The 22594-nt window shown below is 40.0% G+C and overlaps 1 protein-coding gene across 2 annotated transcripts; it reads left to right on the top strand.

Moving 5' to 3' along the window:
• The first annotated feature begins 1233 nt into the window (after positions 1–1233).
• Positions 1234–21088, top strand: HCFC2 (host cell factor C2). 2 transcript variants are annotated; one of them, XM_065656940.1, is made up of 16 exons: positions 1234–1411; positions 3454–3602; positions 3987–4147; positions 5196–5404; positions 5898–5982; positions 7039–7142; positions 7738–7926; positions 9146–9331; positions 9756–9859; positions 10792–10954; positions 11974–12174; positions 13368–13438; positions 14670–14807; positions 16125–16310; positions 16802–17087; positions 18160–21088. In XM_065656940.1, exons 1-16 carry the CDS (start codon positions 1246–1248, stop codon positions 18183–18185), a joined length of 2424 nt encoding a protein of 807 aa, XP_065513012.1. In that variant the 5' UTR covers positions 1234–1245; the 3' UTR covers positions 18186–21088. The 2 variants fall into 2 exon arrangements, with proteins under 2 accessions (XP_065513012.1, XP_065513004.1); XM_065656932.1 differs by lacking the exon at positions 18160–21088 and having other exon boundaries at positions 16802–17604.
• Positions 21089–22594: the final 1506 nt, after the last annotated feature.

Here is a 22594-nt window from a genome sequence, read left to right as displayed (position 1 = left end):
GTTTCATTTAGATGGCCACAACTATTACTACTTTCTCTGTACTTTTTTTAAAAGCTTTAAGCCTGTGTTCATCAAAATCCGCCCATGTTTTGCTCCTCTCCCTTCCATTTCTATACCCAGCCTGAACAGAACTAAGATGCACACAGCTGTATGAGCCTGGGGCATTGTAGGAGAGATGGGGACAGACTTTTTCGCTGGGCCTGTTGCAATGGGACAAGGGCTTGTGGTTTTAAACTGGGGTAGGAGATATTCAGGCTGGATGTGAGGGGTAAGTTTTTTGCGGTGGCGGTGGGGGAGCCCTGGAGCAGGCTGCCCAGGGAGGTGGTTGATGCCCCATCCCTGGAGACATTCCAGGCTGGGCTGGACGGGGCTCTGAGCAACCTGAACTAGTTGAAGATGTCCCTGCTCATGGCAGGGGGTTGGACTAGGTGAGCTTTGAAGGTCCCTTCCAACCCAAACTATTCTATGATTCTGTTGGGTCCATCTGCTTCACCTCACAGCAACCCCTTCTCTGGATTTCCCTCAGCCTCCTGTGTTTATATTCTCACTTAACACCCCTCTAACACAGGAAAGATCGCAGCTTCTGTCATAAAGAACAAAATCTTCGGGTTTACTCAGATCACCCGCCAACTGCAGAACTGAAACCTCGTTCCTAATCTCAACCTTCAGCGTTTGAACAGCCACTCATTTCTTTCTCAGATGTGTCCCTGGCAGGCAGCATACCTCGCCTACCGCTAGCAAGCTAATAACCCGCTACAGGTTTCTGAGGGTTTGAAGGCAGAGCTGGGTGCCCTGGGCTGAACACCACACGCCACACCCGCAGTGAGCCCAGCAGCCCCGCACAGCCGGGGTGCCATCGGGACAGGCGTGCCCCTGCCAGTCCGACACCAGCGGCTCCCGAGGGGCGCAGCTGTGCCTGCGGCAGAAGCCGCCGCGGCGCTGCCCAAGGGGTGCGCTGGGGGCCGCGGACACGGCGGCCTCCGAGGCCCCGCCCTGGAACAAGAGGCTGCTCCCTGACTGCGGCTCCGGGCCGGGCCGTTCCACCGAGGGGGAGCAGCCCAGCAGCCCGCACACGATCGCCGCCCGCCCCGTAAGGGAGGCCGGAGCTCCTCCTCAGGGACGGCGCTAACGGACGCCGCCGTCACGTGACCCGCGGTGATGGCGACGCCGCCACCCGCCGCTCCCCTTCCCCCCCCCCGCGCCGGCCGGCCCGGCTGCGCGGTGCATTGTGGGAGGGGCGGTAAGATGGCGGCGGCCGCCGCTGGGCTGAGCTGGAGGCGAGTGTCTTCCTTCACGGGGCCGGTGCCGCGCTCTCGCCACGGGCACCGGGCGGTCGCCATCCGCGAGCTGGTCATCATCTTCGGGGGCGGCAACGAGGGCATCGCGGACGAGCTGCACGTCTACAACACGGGTGCGCGGGGCGGCGGGCGCGGCCCCGCCGCGGGCGGGGCGGGGGGGGGGGGGGGGCAGGGAGCGCGCGGGGCGGGGCGGGGCCGGGGCGGCGCCCGGGGCCGTGAGGCGGCGGCGGGGGCGGGGAGCGGCCGCGCTGTCATGGCCGCGGCCGCCGGTGGCACCGGCCTCTTCACAGCGCGGGGAAATCGCCCCCCTCTGCCCCCCCCGAGGTTCCCGCCCTCCCCGGGGCTGCCCGCGGGGGGCTCGGCTGGGGTCCCCGGGCCGTAAAGCTGCCTGGAGCCGGAATGGGGAGGGGAGGCGGGAAATACGCCTGGGCGAGGGGGTCTTCTCGGGGTTGTGCCGTGTGCTGGCTGATGTTTTGGGGTTAATGCTGCTTTCCGGGAAAAAAAGGAACCTCGAAAATCTTCATGTGCGTTCCCAGCCCCTCGTCCCGGGGTGCAGAGGCTCCCCGGGCTGGATTAGCCCCTTCGAATGCCCAGATCCCCCTTCTTCCCTCTGCTGGCAGCTCCCTAGCGCCGAACCTGCTGAAATATTAATAGAAATCTTGGGTAGAAAAGTGAACATGTTGGCATTGGGAGCTTTTCCAAACAGGAAGCTGCCCAAGACCGATTTTATTCGTGAGAGAGCAGCTGCCTAAATAGTTCCTGTACGGGGTGCTGTGTGCGGCTGGAAAAATTCTGTGTAATTTCAGATCTTGGGCTGAGACGGGAGAGCGAAGTGACCGATCTGTGCTTCGCTGTCAGCCGCTGTTGGCTGCTTCTGCAATGTAGCAAAAGCGTCAAAGTCAGAGCATGTTAACCAGCCTTTTAACTTCCCAACTTTTAAGAATCACTGAAAAATTATTCTTATCAGCCCCCTCCCCCCCAAAAAAAAAGAAAGGTGATGGTATTTCTGCTAGTGCTTTTTAGATGAAATCTAGGAGCACAAACATCTTTCGGAGGTAGTTAATTAAGAAGAAAATGATTACTGTTCTTCCAGGCAGATTTTTCCATGAAAGCTTAAAGATCTGCTGTACTCAGTCACATTTTTGGGGGGAAAAGAAAAACCTCTTAAGCTTTCTGTTTTGATGAGTAATCTAAAGAAAGCTTTTACGTCGTACAGTTACACTATGTTTCGAAACAGAGGTTCTGATGAGCACCTTTTGAGTGAGTCTTAATGTCACTTTTCTTATTTTTCTGCCTATTCTTTCTGTTCAAGATGTTTCCCCTTTGTGGCAGTGACAAAAAGGATCATGACTCAGTTGTTCCAGTTCCCAGACGAGTGTTTAGCCCAAACTGATGTTTTTTTCTGGAGGAGTAAGATGCAGAGTTGTGACCTGGGCTGCCTGAGTTGCAATGTCATTCATTGCTCTTGCTATAAGTATGATGACTTCTGAGGAGCTGGCACACATCTTAATCCCCTCCAGCAACATTCACTGGAAGCTTCTAATTTCACACTGTTCCTCTTCGTGCTCATGAAAAAAAGCTTAGGAAAAAGAAGACAATATTTCCTGTAATTCTTTCTTTCCAGAACAGTTTGAACACCGCTATGCTGCTGCCGGATCAGGCAGTCTCAGTTGCTCTGTCTTGCCTGTGTGCCTCTCCTCTCCCATGTGTCAGTGAAATGCTCTGTAGATATTAACATTGATCCCAGAACAGTGTAATTAGTTTTTCAATAGGGCTGTTAAGTCCAGGCACACTGCCATGCTCCTGAAGCTCTAATTATTCTGATTCTAGGGCTGGCTCCCTCTGAGTTAGTTATCTCTTTTGTGTGAAGCTGCAGTTATGTTCCTTATTAGCCTCTTTTTTTGGTAAACCTATTAAATTGTGTGTGACCTTCAGTAACTGACTTACAGTGACCTCGTGCTCATTCATATATTGAGTAATACTGGTTTGATACAGGAGTTTGCTCTTCTTTTTAATAAAAAAAAGTTTTAATTCAATTAAAACTTAGCATTAAACAAACACGTAAAAGGTGATTCTTTCGAAAGCAGACGTATTTAAAAATAAACTTTCCTTCTCAGTGTTCAAATATTTTTTTTTCTTTCTTTTTCCTAAATAGCTACAAATCAGTGGTTCCTTCCTGCTGTAAGGGGAGATATTCCTCCAGGCTGTGCAGCACATGGATTTGTTTGTGATGGTACCAGAATACTAGTTTTTGGAGGAATGGTTGAATATGGAAGATACAGTAATGATTTATATGAATTACAGGTAGGAAATGTACGAAGATGTTTCAGTTTTGAGGACCACTTGATTGATATGAACAAACATTTTGTATTACCAAGTGCAGAGGAAAGTTAGATGAGCTTTGCTCTGCTCCAGGAAGAACAACCTCTTTAAACAGATTATGAAGATGGAGAAAATGTAAACAGCTATGAAGAAGGAACTTCCATCTAGACTAAATAACATATAAGATATTTACTGTTTTGTGCAGGTTAGCTCTTACGTGTCTCTTTTAATGTATATCCTAAGAAAAAGCCAGCATTCCTTTAAAAATAACTCAGAAAATATGAGTGTTAATATTATCTCAATTCTATTGACTATGAACAACTATAGATGAAGATATTTCTGAATATATTCTTTCCTGTCTTTAAGGCAAGTCGATGGCTCTGGAAAAAAGTAAAACCTCAAGCTCCTTCCACTGGATCACCACCTTGCCCTCGACTTGGCCACAGCTTTTCTTTGTATGGTAACAAGTGCTATTTATTTGGCGGCCTGGCAAATGAAAGTGAGGATTCAAATAATAACGTTCCAAGGTATGCTGATTTGGTTTGAATTCTGTGTGTTTAAAAATAAATTACTAGATACAACAACTTTGAAGAGGAACATTCTAGGGAGGCTGCCCAGTGTACCAAGTACTCACATCTGGATTGTTTGTGCAATGGATGGGTTACATGCAAAAAAGCTTAAATACTTCTTCTGCTAATCCCACAGTATGTAACACTGACTGACAGCTCTGATACTTTTGGAGGGAAACTTGAGTAGACTTTGGTATTTTTCCTGTTATTTTGGGTAATGTTTTCAAGAATGGTTTGTTTTTTAGAATTAATTAAATCAGCAGAGTCTCATGAGTCATCAAGGAATGCACAATGGAAGTTTCTTCTATAATTCTGTGGAAAACAGTTATGAATTAGTCTGGATTTTTTTTAAAGTAACAGCTGAAGTTGCCTTTATTATTGGCAAACAGTGCTATAATGCTGAAGTTTTATATCCACATTCACCTGCAGTTCAGAGCAGCTCCACTCAGCTATAAACTGGTAATTTTAAACCCGGTAAGCAAGAGGTATCTGGTGTGAATGCCAAGATTCAAAGACCGTTATCTAAAAATAACTTGCTGATAGATTCAACAACAAATGACTAATTGTCTGTTGGCCAGCCTGAAGACATCAGAAAAGAAAGAGCTGCTTTTCATCTTTGCCTTAGAGTTGCAGAAATTCATCTCTAATGTTCCGCATCATCATGTATTTCTCAGAACTTTGCAGTTTATTCCAACTTTGTCCATATGTAGTAGTTTCTGCTAAGAATGTTGCTTACCAATGTTGAATGTTTCTTTCATGTAATAATGTATCAGGCATGATATGAAAGCATGTTTCCTTAGAGGCAACAAGTTATAATAGTTCATTATTTGTTTTAAATACATTTACTTTTGGTACTGTCCACAATATCATCAAATGTTTTGGGATTTAAAAATGCTACACTCTCCCAGGACTGGAGTCTGTAATACTTGGAAGCAGTCAGGGTTTAACGCTCACTTTTAATCCCTCTTGTAAGCAAATTTTTCATACTTCGTCAATAATACCCTAGATATTTAAATGATTTCTATGAACTGGAGCTGCAACACGGTTCTGGCGTTGTCGGCTGGAGTATTCCTGTGACCAAAGGGGTCTTGCCATCTCCCCGAGAATCTCACACAGCCATCGTGTACTGCAGAAAAGATGTGGGAAGTCCAAAGATGTATATTTTTGGAGGGATGTGTGGCTGTCGCCTTAATGATCTCTGGGAACTTGACATAGGTGAGTTGATCTGCCAGTAGCAGTCAGTGCAGGGTCATTACTGGCTAAGAGGAAAAATTATAGTGTATAATGATTAATGGCATAATGTGGTGCCAGTAGTTTTGGGATTTATAGTGTTAACTTTTCGTAATTTTTGGAATGAAATAACTACGGTATAGTTTGCTTATATTATCCTCACTGATTTTGGCTACACTGTGAGATTGTTTCCGTAGAGTGCTTTAAAGATTGTCACTGTGATAACCAAATTGAATAACCTTAATGAAAGTGTAATGTATCTTTTTGATAAACTGATAAACAATTAGTTTATCAGTATTTCCTGTGAATTTTTAAAGAAGCTTTAAACGCTTGCTATTGTGCCTTCTCTCTTGAAGTGGCCATCTTAAAAATATGAAATTTGGTTTTGTTGAATGTCAGAGGTATGTTCCCTCCTAAATTCCAGGTAGTGAAGTATACCGTAACAAGTTTTTTGAGGGTTTTTATTCTTTTCTTTTAGAAACCATGACCTGGTCAAGACCAGAAACTAAAGGGACAGTACCACTTCCTCGCAGTCTCCATACGGCCAATGTAATAGGAAACAAGTATGTCTGTTGTTAAAAGCTCAACTCTAGAAAGGTACACCTAGTAGGAGAATGATGATGCTTATCCACTACTGCTCAGTATAAACTGTCAGCCCTGTACAGTACTTTTCAGCTTCTATTATCCTACCTCAGTGGAAATGAAAAAGTATCCTTGTTAATTTAAGGGTATCAAACTATCCGTGTTTCCATCCAGCAGGACAGTGCCCAACCCACAAGCTTTTTAATGCACCTTTGTGCATTCAGGAGCGGTCTCAGCTGGACCTGATCTGGCTCTGGCCAGCGACAGCTTGAGCGCCTCTGAGTCTGTGACACGATGAACTAGCGAAGCAAAGAAGCTACTCAAAGAGTAGAACTAGTTCTAGGCAAAACTATTCCACGTTTTTGTGGGCCAGTTTTTCTGTAGTCTCTTCCTCATTGCTTTCCTTCTTGCCAATATGGTTTGTTTTGGCAGCTACCATTGATAAAATGGACATTTAAACATGGGTTTCAGTCCATTTTATGTCAGTTTACAAGCTGGCATGAGCAAGAAGAGGCAAGTGGGGAGAGAACTGTGAAAGCTTTGTATCTTATGATCCAGCAGCTTAGCTTTTTATTATTTGCTTAAAATGTTATTAGTTTATAGCCTGTGTTATGCTTTTAAATTTTGATACCTCACTTAGATACCAGTCTTCTAATTTTAGAATAGTTTATCGAGAGGTCTGGAGTAAAGGCTTATAGAAATTCAGTGTAAATGTGTGATTTCTGGGGAGTATTAGCAGTTTGGTGGTTTGTAAAAAGATATAGTACTAACTTATGTTTCTGGGAAGTTCCTTGAGGATTTTGGGGTTTTGTTGGTTGTTTTTTTTAATCCGTTAACTTACTCAAAAATTTCAGAAGGTAGATATCTGCAACAGTACTTTCCAAAGAGTAGACACAAAAAAATCTGCTGTAAACTAGAACTGTAAAGCACTGGAAATTTTCTGTTTTGTCCTAGTTTGAGAGAGCACATGCAGCAGATCTGGATGTTAATTGGCTTTTCTTTTCTTTTTCTCTCTTCCCTCTTTTCCTGTATTTCAGAATGTATGTTTTTGGTGGATGGGTTCCACAGTCAGCAGGAGGTGAAATTTCTGCTCATGATGGTGAATGGAAATGTACCGGTTCATTTTCTTATCTTAATTTGGGTTAGTGTTTCTGCCTTTCTGGGAGTGGGCATTTTGAATTAATACTTTCTTAACAGAGTAGAATGAACATTTTTAAGACCCCGAGAGGAGTTTTAGGACACGCAGTTGCAATCCTAGCTGACTGAAGAAGAAGATACTAGTTTTTTACATCTTTCTTAAGAAGTGACTTTAAAATTATTATTATTTTTCTTGGAACATTCAGCAGGTTTGCTGATGCAAATCTTTGTTAATACAACTTTAAATACTAAGTGATATAAATACTCCTTCTTCATTTATAGAAGAACACAAGAGACAGATCCAGAAATCAGTTTTTTCTAAATGTGACAGGACTTTCCCTGAATCCTCAACTTCTGATCTTGTATTTGCCTGAGAGAAACAACCAGAGGTCAGAAAATTCATCCTGTATTAATTTATCGTATCTTGCAAACTAATTGGAAAGTGACCTTCTCTTTGCAATATTGCAAATTTAAATGCAATTGTCTGTAAAAACAGAGGTGATTTATTTTCATTTTCTCTGAGCAGTTATGTGTGTTAACATATTTTGCTTGTTTTGGAAAACATCTAGAAACTAAATTTTTCGAGTTTCATTTACTAGATACCACAGAATGGATAGGTCTGATCTCAGATTGCCAGGAGGACAAAAGTAACTTGTTACCAGGGCCAAGAGCAGGACACTGTGCTGTAGCGGTTGGCACTCGTCTCTATATCTGGAGTGGTAGAGATGGTTACAGAAAAGCGTGGAACAATCAAGTTTGCTGCAAAGATCTTTGGTACCTTGATACCGGTGAGTCAGAAATAAATAAGACACTTGTACTATGTTCCATAGTTTATTAACAAATGGGAAGCTGGCATTGATTATCAGAATATCTAAAGCTGTAGCAAACTCAAAGATTATTTAAATTTTAAAGTTTATTTAAATAAACCACGCTTCACTGTTGAGTGTTTGAAGGCTACAGCTCTAACTCAAAAAAAAATAGAGGCTATAAACAAGCCTTGCTGGAAGAACTTTGTGGCTGGATTCTGCATTGCATGCCAGAGTCAGTATACACAAAGTGCTAAAGGGGGTTTTACTTAAACTCAAGGTTCCTGGCCTCTCTTTTAGTGATCTTTTTTGCTGCTACTTATTCCTTTTTACCAAACCCCTCCTTCTCTTGGGATCATTGCTGCTGCTGCTGCTTCCTCATCTCTTGGACTGCAAAAAGACACTGTCAAATCTGAGAGAGGACCAAATTGTTCCTGCAGCTGAAGGGAATTCTGTAACACTAATCACTCATTAGTAGCTGGCTGATGGCAGGACACTGAGATGGTATTGGGAGAGAGGGAACTAGAATAGTACTTCTGAGAGGGAGTTATTGCCTGTTCAAGTGGAAGTGTGAGAATGGTTACTGGAGATTGTGGTGGGGGTTGTTTTGTTTTGTTTTTTCATTCCTCAGGAAGGTCAGAAGATGACAAAGAGTAGAAGGGGAGGGATGTGCTTGAGAGTGCAGCCTAGTCAGGCATCAAGGCAAGTGAGAGGAGCAGGTCATCGGCACTGAATCATACCTAGGCTTCAGCCTCTGCAAAAGAAGTTTGAAGGAAAGCTCACTTTAGCTGCAGAGAGCAAGCAAAAAGGAAGCGCAATCTTCTGTGAATCCTCTCCAGGAATACGTAAAGCTTTAGGCGCCAAAGAGCTGCGTGCAGCCTTTTAGGAAGGGACGAGGATCTCCTATCTCTGTAATCCCTGTAATGATGTATATACAACCCAAAGACTTACTGGCAGCAGAAGAGCCATTAAAAAAACAAAGCATCAAAACTTTAGCATTTGTGGACACTCTAGAATGGCACTTTATAATTCTTTGACTTGACTTGCCGCCTTTGACAACTGTTTCTTGTTGAATCTGGTATATATTGTACATAAGTGAAAAAGGAGCTATTGGTTTTGCTTGCATTTTATAGATATATCTTAAACTGGTAAAGGAGGGTCATTTCAAACATGCCATCTGCGTTTTATTGGTTTCTTGTAGAGAAGCCGCCAGCACCATCACAGGTACAGCTGATAAGAGCTACAACCAACTCTTTTCAAGTGAAATGGGATGAAGTACCTACGGTTGAGGGATATCTTCTTCAATTACATGCTGACTCACCAGTGCCATCAGTGGCTGGAGTACCTGGTACTGGGGTTCCTGAGACATCAGTGCTGAGTTCACAAGGTAGTAGTTGGATCATATTACACTAATGTTTGTGCAAAGGTGAAGTAGAGGATTACATAAGTAATTACTATGAGTTTGTTTTTTAAAAAATCATTTTGAGAGAGAGAGAGACAGGCCCTATTTCTTTGGTTATTCCCAAAATGTGTGCATCATAATTATGGAAAATTCAGCTGTAACTTGTCTCTGTCAGTTTTGGCCAGCTATCTGAATATGAAGATATTTGCACAGTGCGGGGCATGATTTCAGAAAGGGAACAGTGAGGAAGGGATTTTATCCAACTGTTTGGCCTCGCAGTTTCAGTCTTAGAACAAAGTCTTCCTTCAGGCAACTTCATGTCTCCCTCTTGCTTACTGGAATAGATTCCAACCAACATAATATTAAGTTTCATGTAACTGATTGGAATTTGCTTTTCTTTACCTGAAAGGTGGCTCTTCTCTGCACCCAAGTCCACAATCATTGCCTAGTGTCCCTTATCCAGAAATGAAGGTGGATCATCCCAGCCAAACAAATAATGTCATCCCTAATAACGTAAGTGTAAACTGAAAATGCTCAAGTGGTAGAGTAGTCTGGGAAGCAAGAAAACTGCCAAAACACTGTCTCAGCTTTGAAAGTCCTTGCATACTTTTTAGGCCTTAGAAAAAAAAACCACAACAAAATCAAACCAAAAAAAGACATCTGCTGAAGTAGTGGTGTCTCTTTTCTTACATCCTTTTATGACTGACAGTCTTTAAAGTCCTCCTTGGCAATGCAGAAAGGGAACTGCAACTGTATTGACTTCCAGAATGCTAAGTGGGAGCCTGATACCAGTAGAAATACTACTCATTCTCAAAATGTTGGTGAAATTAATGTGGGAGGCAAAAAGGATAAGGCATATTCCTTTGTTAGCGCTTTTACGCTTGTCTGCTTAGTTTGTAGGTTCCTACTATGGCATAAACCCAATTATAATCTATTCTGGTTGTGCAGTTGTACACGTTCCACTGTTCTGGCAATTTAAAAGAAAGAGGGTGGACACACTGGCTAAAGGATCACATGCATTCTTGTGGAAAACAAATGTAGAAGTACTATAAATTTTACTAACAGTAGAAACATCTTAGGTATGTGCCAGGAAAGCAAAAGTTGGAGACTCTAATTGTGATTTTTCCTATCCCCTCAAGTGCCCCCAATAGACTAAATTATGCATCAATGAACTTCCATGTAATAACACAAGAACGTGAACACTCTCTCAGGTAAAATTCGTGTCAGGGACACTTCCAAGTCAATGTGGAGTTTCAGTCTTTTTTTTATAATGGCTAAGATAAGGTGGATTGTGAGGTTGGTTTCTTGTTTTAATTTCAAGTGCTAGGGGGATTTGTTGGAGGATTTTTGTTTGTTGTTTTTGAGCAAGCATTTTCATGCTATGTTTGCAACTGAAATTTCTGAACTTTGCAGTCAAACATTAACAAATGTGTTGTTTTGGTTAGGTCCAAGTTTCCCTTTCATCCAACTCAGTATTAAAAGTAGAAGGAAAAGAAAAGGTTGCAGCACCTGAAAACAAGATTACACAGGAGACTATGAAAAACCATGCAGATGCTACAGGATTCAAAGAATCAAATGCCCCTTCTCTTTTGCCTGTTTGTACTTCAAGTAAGACGACTATAGAATAAAAATTAATTAAAAAGTGAGAGTTAAAATTCACCTCATAAACATAAAAAAAGATTATTATTATTTCTGTTTTGCAATTTTAAATTATTTTAGAGGCCTTCATAGTTTAATAAAAAAACAACTTGTGCTAGTTATTACTCTACATATTTTTAGAAGATATGAGGAAAAATGGAATCTTAAGTTGTTTGAAGTGTTGCAAGGGACATGGGATTCTCAATATATTCATTATTAGGATGGCATATATGTCTCTTTAAACATAAATAGCCATTTTCAACATCAAAGAACAGACTGACAGGGCCAGATTCATTTTACAACATTAAGGTGACAGTAACTCCAGGCCATCTTTGACACTACTTCTGTCTGTTAATAGTGAAAAGCTATTAGCCGATGTAAAATTTTAGGCAATGTAGAGAGGAGCATGTTTCTCTCTGACTGTAGAGGAAACAAGATGGCTGGGCACTGATTTCAACATTTCACTGAAGTGCCTTAAGTTCGGTGTGGTGAATCCAGGCTCAATCACCTGAAATGTTTGGTTTTGACTTTCATGTAATTTATTGGTTGTTGGATTTTCGTGTTCTTCACAGTGTAACTTAAGTATTGTGTGGAAATTTTGGATCTTAGTGCTGAGTGAGAAGCAGACTTCCATGGTGGTTAATCTGAAATTGGTTGTTACAAATCTATGATACTGATTTGTGTCGATACTTTATATTAGGATTTTTTTCCAAACTAATCCTTTCATAATCAAATAGATATAGAATAGCAAGCTTAAAACAAACGAATCACTGTTTTAATGTAACTGTTTACCTATATCAGTTTGTAACTGTGCAGCCAGACTCCTGCTAAGTTATATACCTAAATGAAGCATTAGCAATTAATAGCTCAGATTGAGGTTAGAATGGATCTAAACTCTGGTTTTACATGAAACTGAAGCCATTAGATCAAGTTGAGATTTGTTAGGTGTTACACGTATTGAATTCTGGTTGATATTTTCTTTTTTGAAGGTCCTCAGACTTCAGCTAATGTAGGTGAATTACATGACTTGGACAAACGAACTGTAAATCCCGACGCTTCTGTATCCAGTACTGTCTCCAGCACACAAACTATGGTAACCCAGCAGGCTGTTAAAACTGAATCATCAAGTACAAATGGGGCAGTTGTTAAAGATGAAACTTCACTAACAACATTCAATTCAAAATCTGAAGGTTTGAAATGTGTTTCACATACTGTATTTTGAGCCATATATATCTAAGGCCATCAGAGTTCCTCTAGTGTGGTGGGATTCCCATCTTGACTAGTACTTGGGATTGAGATAGGACTTTGGGCTTTGAGGACCTTAGGCAGCCTGAATGATCTATGATTTAAACGTCTTTTAAAATCAGGACTTTTTTTATACACTTGTAAACAACTTTGTTTCCTGTAAGTGAAAAGTCCTTTAAATCTTCATCTTTGCAAAAGCCCATTTTCTGAATAGCCAGTTTTGGTGCCCATAGAGAATTTGCTTTCATTCAGTGATTGTCTGTTTATTTAGTCAGCCAAAGACTACAAATAGTAACCTTAGATGGTTTTGATTTTAAACAATTGACCTCTGTAACAAATATGGCCAGTTCATGTGACTGGCTCACCACTAGTCAAATGTGGTGACCTCTTTGCAGTCTGCTTGAAATATCCAAAATAAGCAGCAGCGCAGAAACTAAACTTATTGGTAGTTTTCGAAGTTTTGTTTTTCATGAATATCAACAGGCTGTGCTTACTATTGTTTTGAATGTGAACTGAAGAACTGTTATTCTCTTATTGACGCTGTGTGAGTAGTGTTATTTTTATCAAACAGTGTTGTATTTTAAAAGCAAAAACCAGAAACACAAGTATAGAATACTAATATTCCCTTGTGTGGCTTATGCGCTTTATCTTTTTTTTTAAAGATTCCATTTAAAATTTAATAAATGTTCTTTTTCCCATTTGTTAGGATTGTTTAAAGATTAACTGCTCGTGTTCAGACTGTATTGATGTCAGAAACAATACATTCAAATTAAGATTTCATGCTTAGACTACTCATACAATGTCATCAGTATGTGTCTCAATCTGGAATTTAGATTATTTGTTCACAGATATTTCATATGGATTTCATAGTTCTGTCATTTTTTTAGATTTTTCTGAGTCCTGCCTTCTGTTTGTATTATCTGTAGCAGCCTGCAACGCCAGGCTCTTACAATTGCTCAGTGAATATGACACAAGCCAAAATTAGTGGTTCATGTTATAAATAGAACTGCATGCAAAAGAAGTCTGAGGCACACTTTTGCAACAAATGCTTGTAAGTGGCTGTTGAGGTCAACTTTCATACTCTGTGTTAAATTTTTCATATCACTTAAGCTTTTTAAATATAGCTTTTTGTTTCTAGCTGCTGAAGCTGCTTATATCGTGCCTTCGACAAGGGTCAATACTGGACAGACAAATGATTCACACTCCTCTGTAAGTCTGAAAAAGTATAATCAAATTGCTGTATTTATTGTTCTGTTGATTAGTTGCATAGCCCTTCTGTTTTCCTTTAATTATATCTCTGAAAGAAAAGCAATGTATATTTAGGGCTTGACGTGAATAATAGAAGGGTAAACATTTCTGTTGTAAAACTAATTGCATTGTGTGGGTTTGATTTGAGTCTAAGCAGCAGTTGTGTAGTTGGGAGGAGATCCAAGTATGTGTTTCAGCTGTTGAATCATTTTTTATCAACTGGCACAGTGGAATGGTCTCTCTGCTGCATGATATGCAAATGTAAAATGTTTTTGTGTATGCACAACTGAATTTAAAATGAAATAAGTATTAGATCAGACTGGTGTTAGCTGCTGGTCTACAGGTTTGAAACGTAACTAAACTGACATCTTGATGTTTTTCCCTAGAGGAGATGGGGACTGGCTATGCAAGCTGTAAATACTGCCTGAAAAAGTAAATGCTTCCTATTTCACCTGCGTACAACTTAATACACAAACCCAAGGTGCCACTGTTGCCACCAAAAGAGGGGAGCTAAGGATGGGAAGAAGCTACTAAAGGGTTGGGGTGCTTTTTTGCCAAGAGCAGCTGCCACTCCTGCCCCTTTTCCATGCCAGCAGGACCCCAGCCTGTCTGTGCCGGGCACACCGGCCTTGCAAGCACCCTCCTGGTGCCTGCAGACAAACACAAAAGGTGGTTTGTCTTTCTGGGTCAGTCAGGGACAGTTTCCATACCCTCCGCCACCATCACCCCATGCCACAGCAGAGCCCCGTTCTCAGCTGCAAGCGAGTTCAGCCACAGCTTGAAAGAGAGAATGTTTGGGGCTGAGGTGTAGCTGAATCCCAGGCAGAGCTACCCATGTTGGACCACGTTGTGGAGCTTCTTGACCTCTGAGGGAAGTTAACTCACAGCTACATGCTGCTACAGACACCTAATTCTACAGCTTTAAACTTCTTCCCCTCCTTGTTTAAACTAGAGTGTCAGAGGTGACATTCCAACTTTTTTTTTTTTTAAATGATGGCCTGTATCTAAATCAATGTATAAGAATCAGCTGGTTTTGAACAGTATTTTAATGATATATGCATATTCATTTGACATACAAGAAAGGAACACTGGTATAAAAGGGGGCGTCTGTTAAATATACTAGAGTCTTAACATTTCTTTTCCATGATGTTGAAATATGGGTAGTCAACATAACATGTTCTTCAAATACTAGAAAACTCCACAAAGACAGATGGCACCAGGGAAAACAAGAGACCGGCAGTGGTATGATGTTGGAATTTTTAAGAACAACAGCGCTGTGGTGAGCCAGTTCTACTTGCTGCCAGAGGAAACACTGAGCAACTCTAACAAGGTAGCTGCTAATTCTTCTCTGACATAACTTGCACATATTTTGGAATCTGTTGCTCATATGGTTGACAACAAAATGTGGCATGTTCTGATACTGCAGCAGGATCTGGTCCTTAGAGGAGTTTTGTATTTTGCCCACCTTTTTCTACTATTTCCTGAAACAGATTAATTTTCTTCTGTTGTTTTCGTATGATAATATGGATATGGAACATCTTATTTTGCTGTTGCTAATTCTTTCTGTATTTCTAGCTTTAGGGAAGAATGTCAAACTTAGTGAACTTTCAAACCAGCAAAAATTCTTAAAAACTAAAAAAACCCACAAGTTTTTAATATGTTATTTCAGTACAGCATTGAAATGTTTCAATCAAAGTTTCTTCTCTGTTTCCAGAATCTTTTCTTACAAATTGTTAAAGGTACTAACAAGACATAGGCTAGGACGTTTAAAGAAGAGTAGATGTGGAACTGTAGTGGGGTTTGTATTAGATTTCTCTAACTTAATGTTGTTGGGCAGGTAAATTTATGTATGAAAATGATATACATGTGAAACTTGCAAAAATATTGCAGCTTTGGTGAAAGTGTAAATTAATGATGTCCTAGCAAACTAGAAACAAAAAGGATGGGTATATGTTTTCTTGAGACAGAAACAAAAGAACAGAACACTTCCTTTGAAAGCCATTCACAATAAATATTGCACATCTTAGTTTTAAAGAGCATCGTACAGTTTACAGTGTTTACATTGACTGTTATTTCTTAGATATTATTCAGGAGGAAAATAGTTCCATTGGAAGTTTCAAGGATGCATCGATGCATATTTTAAACTTGGAAGTACAGTAGCACACAATGGTTCAGGAACCCAATTGTTACTAACTTACAGTGCTTTTCTTTAAAAATATTTTGATGAGCTGCGCATCATATCGCAACTGCTAACTACAGGAATAACTGGTTTTGAAAGAAAAATACTTTATAGGACAGAAGAGTATGCTGATTAAATCATAAGCTATACAGTTGGAAATGCTGCTTGGCTTTTGCTTTCCCAAGTAAAAATAACCAAGAGGTGCAGTTCAATTTAAATGAGTGAAAAATGGAGCTTTTTTATTTTTGGTTAGAGATGTAGTCTCATATCTTAGATCAGCTGTTTTGAGGGAAGCTAGAGCCTCAGCCAGAACCGTTTTGTAAATCCTGATTTAAGTACAAAAGTATTAGATTTTCAGTTTCAGTTAAATTTATTAATCTCAGTTTATCACTACCCACTTTATATTTTTTTAGGCTAATTGTGTTTAGAGTATTTTAAAAATTAACACAAATGTTGCTTTATTTTCAGATGGAAGATGCAAATGTACCAGACTACAGATTACTTAAGAAACAGGATCTTTTTCCAGGAACAGTGTACAGGTTCAGAGTTGCTGCAATCAATGGCTGTGGTGTTGGGCCTTTCAGTAAAATCAGTGAATTCAAGACTTGCATCCCAGGTTTTCCTGGAGCTCCTTCAACAGTCAAAATCACCAAGGTGAGAAATATACGTAATTCTAGTTCTCATGTATAGAACTCTAGTCACAAGATCAATCTCAGAACTCTTTGGTTTTAGCTGGTTTGTTGTTGTTGTTGTTCTTCCAAGTTAGAATTGTAATATAAAGTAGTGTCAAATGCTCACTTGGTTTACCCTGCTCATCATATTCTTTAAGAAATTTGCTATAAAGAATAATTTTAAGACTTAATGATCATGTTACCAGGTACACGTCTTACTCAATCATCTGATAGTTTCCCTATTATTTTCTCTTTGTGCATCCTTAAAATTATAGGGGTTTCCCATGCTTTTTAAAAAAAGTCAGAAGGCACATCCTTGCCTCCAAAGAGTGATGATGTTAGGTTAGAATTTTCAGATGGTCTTTAGAGAGGGTTTTTTTGTATTTTTATGTATATATATATATATATATATATATATATTTGAGTATCTAATCATTACCTACATACTATCACATTTTCTCCCTTTTTCTTCAGAGCGTAGACTGTATTCATCTATCTTGGGAGCCACCTGCTTCACCGTCTGGAAATATTTTAGAATATTCTGCCTACTTAGCAATCCGTTCCACACAGTTACAGGAAAATCCAAGTCAGCTTGTGTTTATGAGAATATACTGTGGTCTTAAAACATCGTGTATAGTGACTGCTGCCCAGCTTTCGAATGCTCACGTTGATTACACTTCCCGACCTGCTATCGTGTTCAGAATTTCTGCAAAGAATGAGAGAGGATATGGACCAGCCACGCAAGTTCGGTGGCTTCAAGGTAAAGTCAGTGTCAGACACAGCATTTAAATGGGCTGTAGCTCCAGCAGAGAGAATGGTGTATTGTGTCTGTAGAACCAACCCTTTTCTCAGCAGTGCGTGTGAGGTTCTCGCAATGTTTTGTTCCTTCTAGAAGTTGTAAGAAAATATAGTTGTTGAATTTGGCATAACATTTTAAAAAAACTTCACAAGCAATGACAAGTAAGTACTGAAATCCTAGTTACTGAGTCGTGCCCAGTCCCTGAAATACTAAAAGCCTAGCAAGCTTCTGATTTCCCTGTGCCTCACTTCAGCCGAAAGGTTTTTCAGTCTAATAAGAAGTAATCTCATTACATGCATGGATATAATCAGGTGGTTGGTGTTTTTTTTTCTTCTTTTCCCCTCCTTACTGGAAACATTTTTCATAAGGTGATATAAGGTGTGTTTTTGTGACATATATACGCTTTAAAGTCTTCATTACAGCCAGAAGGGGTTTTGTCATCTTGTCCCCGTGCTTGAAGTTGTGCAGGTTCATGATGAGCTGGGGCTGGGAATGGATCCACTGAAAATAAAGATCAGTTTTTAGCCTGATCAGTTCTGGCTCAGCTTTTAAGTAAACCAGTCCAGAGGCTCAAAACCAGAAGTTTTGGTGGCTTCTCCTCTGATCCCACTCCTTCCCTTTGCGGCTCAGCTTTCTGCTGGTTGGGAGCTGGCGTTGCTCCGTGCGAGGTCCTGTGAGCCGGGGGAAGGTTGGGAAAGGCAGAGCGAGGGGAGCGTGCCCACCCCCTCGGGGAGCCCGGGGCTGTCATATCGGGGGAGCTGACCTCTCTGTTTGGGGGTGTGACCCACAGGCTGTGGTTGAAAGGGAACTGCTGAATACACCACTGCTTGTTTTTTAACATGTGTTTTCCTAAGGTGGAGAGCAACTTCCCCAACATTTAGTATTTCACGCTGTCTTAACCCTTTAATTGGCAAGGGGTTTGACCATGGTCTGTATCCCAGAACTCTGAAACAGTTTTTGTTTGAAAGTGTTTGACCACGTACACACCATGTGAAATTATGAAACATTTAACAATGTCTCCTTCTTTTTGCAGACATGAAAACATCAAGCTCAAAGTAGAAACAACATAATAAATCTCAAGATTCGAATGTAGTGTTTAATGTAACTCTTGTACTATTTGTAAATGCTACGAATATTTTATTTTTACATTGTTTTTATCTTAAAAATATATAACCTTTTTTACGTTTGAAACGTCAGCGCTATACAGCCTTGCTCAGGTAAGAGTACAATATAGAAACTATATTGAAGATGGAGGGGTAGAGTACCATTCTCTACCCAGTAGCTCTTTTTGGTAGTGATAGTTAACATGTAAAAAATGCACAGTTTCAAATTAAACATAAATAAATACCAAACTGGCACATGCAGTAGTATTGGAGGTAGAGTCCCCATGATTGCTACAGATCTTACATAGGTAATTCACAAGATTTGGTATATATATGAGCAAATTCTGTTTTGTTTCGATTCCTTAAACCACGTTCTTTGTTGGGATGCCTGAGTACAAGGCAAAAATTTCCAGTTATTATATAGTAACTTAAAATGTATACATATTTTAATATATACTTTTTTTGTAAAGAAATGATTTTTCTACTATTTGTAAGAAATATCGTAATCTTGAAAGATATCCCTGAAGATTTAAAAGGAAAAAGATAAACATAGTCATTTTCTCTTATTACAAAAAACGTAAATTCATTGTAAATGCACTACTAATATTTGGAATTATCTTTTTGTAGTTGTACAAATCTTAAACTTGTAAATACCAATGTTTACAAGAGACCTTTCTGGTCTTGTATGAAAACTTCCATGAGATTCATTCTCTTTTTTGTTTATAAATCCATATGCTTTGCTTTTAGCATATGCTTGCTTTTTGCACTAATAATAACTTACCTCATTCCTGTGTTTGTAATCACTTGTGTTGCTTCCATAATGTTTCTGTAAAACTTCAATCTGAAAATTTTAACCAAAGTTTAGAATACATGGTAAGCAATTTTGCACATATTATATGGCAACTTTCAACATATTTATTCCAGTTAATCTCCTTACGTGCTTGTTTGCTTTACCAGTATATTCTACCAATCAATTTCAGTATTTCCCTTTTACTATGCATCATTCTACATTAACTAGCTGGCTGATAAATTGAACAAGCATTACTTCTAGGGATAGGTTGAACCATTCCTATGCTAAAAGAAAAAAGTTGTTCACAGTAGTGAAAGAAAGGTAAACATTTTAAATGCTATTTATGTATCTATATATAAACTTATGTTTACCAAAGCGTAGAGGAAAATGGCTGAGTTAGACAAGGTCACTAGGTGAATAGATTGAGGCACTTAAATAAGATTTTAAAATAAAGTCAAAATTATTTGCTGTGCAATGAAGTTTATACTTTGCACTTTAATTTTGCCCCAAATGCCAAAAGACTACATCAAGGCAGAATTTCTTGCCTCTGCCAGTTAAATTTGTCTTAAGAGCGTTTGTAAATATATAAACTAAAATAAATTACGTGCCTGGTTTGGTGGGAGAAGTATCACTAAAATATTAGAGATTTAACAGCTCAAGTATCCCAGAGCAGATTTAATAGCCAAGTTTTAGGTACCCTGAAAATCAGGGTTGTAATGGAAGTGCTGATACAGCCTTAATTATCGCAACACAGCACACGCTATAATAGCATATAAAAAGTGCTGGGGACCATAAATTGTTAGAATAGTGTTAATTGTGGCACAGGAGTAATACATGTGGGTTTACTCCAGAGAAAAATCTTGTGTTTATGACAATGACCGATATCCCAGATTCACTTTAAACATTGTTTATAGTATGAATGTATATGACTTTTCCTGAACTTAACTGGCTTTAAAATATTTGTGTTTTAATGGTCCATTTCATCAGGTATGATCTCACTACCGATACTGTCTGATAACTCAGATACCGTACACATGAGCTGTTAACTAGAAGAATAGAGGTTGGTTTTTCTTATTAGTACTGTGAAAGAAGCCTTTAGAGAAAACACTTGTGGCTTTGATTTTGTTGGTTGATAGCTGTGATTGTAGAGTTGTTATTTAAGAATAAAATCTGTTGGGTATGTCTGGGTGGAGTTTTTTTGCACTTGGTTTCACATGCTTTGCACAATTTCTTTTTCAGTAGGTATGTCACAACTACCAGAGGGTAAAACTGTGGCGTTTTCAATGAAAGTATAATTTCTTTGTAAGTGTGCTTTCTTCAGCTGACTTGGCATAAGATGTCACTTTCTCTTCTTTGTCCAAGTTAGGTGATGTTGAATAGTGATCATACGCAACTTTTCAGCTCCTCACAGTTTTACTTTTAAATGAAATTGTGGTACGCGCTGTAAAATACACTTTGTGGTCTGTTTTTAGAACTGTATTTATAACGTCTAAATCCCACTTGTTTGCATATCAACTAGATATCAGACAAATACTGATTTCTTGGTTTTAAATTTGTTTGGAAGACTGCCGACTTCGGCTCTTAGAGAATCCGTGTTATCCATTTGTTTTGTATATTGCTAAGGGACATGTAACAGAAGCTGAAATCTCTCCAAGGACAGTATCCTTGTTGTAGAAATGTCTAGATTTACTACACTCCTTAGGGCAGTCGTGACTGTGTAAGTGTAGGACAGTTGCGCCAGTTACAGCAGACACCGCTACAGCTTCACCTTAAGAATGTTCTTGTGAAAGTGGAAATGAAGTGAACAATAACCTACACTTTGTGTTTTCCAAGTAATTATAGCAATATCTTTTGAATGTAGTTTGGAGTAGAGCACATGATCACACCGTAAACTCTGAAGATATAATAAGTATTACTGTTGTTATCTGATATTTCAAGATAGCAAATTTGACGTGAACTTAGTCTTACAGCCTGTTACTTAATGACCTCTACAAGGAAACTGACATTTTGTACAATTCCAGTTGATCAGTCTTATTTCGAAGCATTGTTTGTTCTTTGTAATAAAGTGGTTGTCCTATCTAAATGCATTGTGAACACACAAGTGTATGTCTGCTTTCTCAAAGGTGTATGTACACAAACTTCAGATTTCTGCCCTTCTTTAGAAAAAGGGATGATACAGAGAGAGTATATTTGCCTTGAGGGGGGAGAGGGTTTAATGGTAAGCGTTGTAATACTGAGTATTACGCTTTCATAAAAATTATTTCCCAAGTTACTTCTTGGTTACCTCATGGGGGGTTTTTTTATTAGTTGAGGTTCCCCAATTTCCCCACCCTGCCTCCTCCTGCGGTCGCTGTGCTCTCACCATCACTCTGCCCACTCCCTTCCATGCCTTTGGGCCCTGCAGCTGGCCGCAGCCTCCGAAACGGAATTTTGAGATGACTTCACCCGTCTATACCAGCGGTTACGCTGCTGCTGTTCAAAATGAGCGACGAGGAGTTTGGTATTTGCTTTGTGTCAGAGAGGTGGGAAATAAGTGAGCACTTACCCTGCTCGGAAGGCTTCTAATAAGGGTATGAATCGTGAGCATGTACAGCTCTGCTCAAAATGTCACAGTCTTAGGGCAAGGTGCTAAATTTTTATGGCAGGTGACTATGGGGAGCTCCTGGGGAAATAAGATGTTTCTAGACACAGGGGAGCAGGGAGGAGTGAGTGAACTGAAAGGTCTATGGGATTGTTTCTAGACCTTTTTAAGAGACTTCATTTAGGAAACTGCTAAAAGCTGTCTGTTCCAAAATGATTCCTTCGTTGTGTTCCTAGCTGTTAGAGTAAGTGTTGTCTTATTTTCAATTATTTGTAGTCTTTACATTAGTGGAAAACCTAAACAATTAGTGAAGAATTCTCTCATCTTGTGTTTTCCTTTATGTTAATAAGATTCTCAGAGTAGGAGTTATTTTCACTTTGAGGCAGACTTGAATTTGCTGTATGAATTTATCTTAAAAACAACTCCGAATTTTTTTTTTTTCCTTTATAGCTTTAGCTGGTCCCTGGTGTATTTTTAAAACTTGTTCTAGTGAGCTAAAGGCCAGGGTTGTTTTTTGGTTTTTTTCTGTGGCTTCCAGTTCTGACACTGAAGCAGTTCCAGATTCCCAGGGCAGGGGTGGAGCACTGACCGCTGGCATTGTGTTAGCAGTTGATGTGTTCCTCCTCCCGGTAGTGACTGTGAAACCTTCATTTTGGTGTTGTTTTCCATTGATCCTGAAGCTAAGTGGAGATCCCCTTCATTAGAATTTCCAGAAGTTAGTTGAAAGTAGCAGGAAGATGAGCTTAAAATAGATCCTCTTGCCCCATGAATGAGTCTTTAGGATACTGCTCCCTGCAGAGAGGAATTCCCTGTCGGGTGCTGTGGGGCAGGTGGGGGTCGGCTGGATCCTAGTGTGAATGAACCGTGTCAGGTCTTAGCCAGAGAATTTCTCTCTTGCAGCTGCAGACCCCCGCTGCGGCCTTACGCTGGCCTGGTTTGGGAAACAGCCGCTACAATACAAATCACAAACCAAACCCAGATATGTTGCCTGGCC

The sequence above is a fragment of the Caloenas nicobarica genome, chromosome 1, assembly GCF_036013445.1.
Source record: "Caloenas nicobarica isolate bCalNic1 chromosome 1, bCalNic1.hap1, whole genome shotgun sequence".
In the NCBI taxonomy this organism is placed as follows: domain Eukaryota; kingdom Metazoa; phylum Chordata; class Aves; order Columbiformes; family Columbidae; genus Caloenas; species Caloenas nicobarica.
The sequence above is the reverse complement of the archived record's forward strand: the minus strand, read 5'-3'. Positions and strand labels throughout refer to the sequence as shown.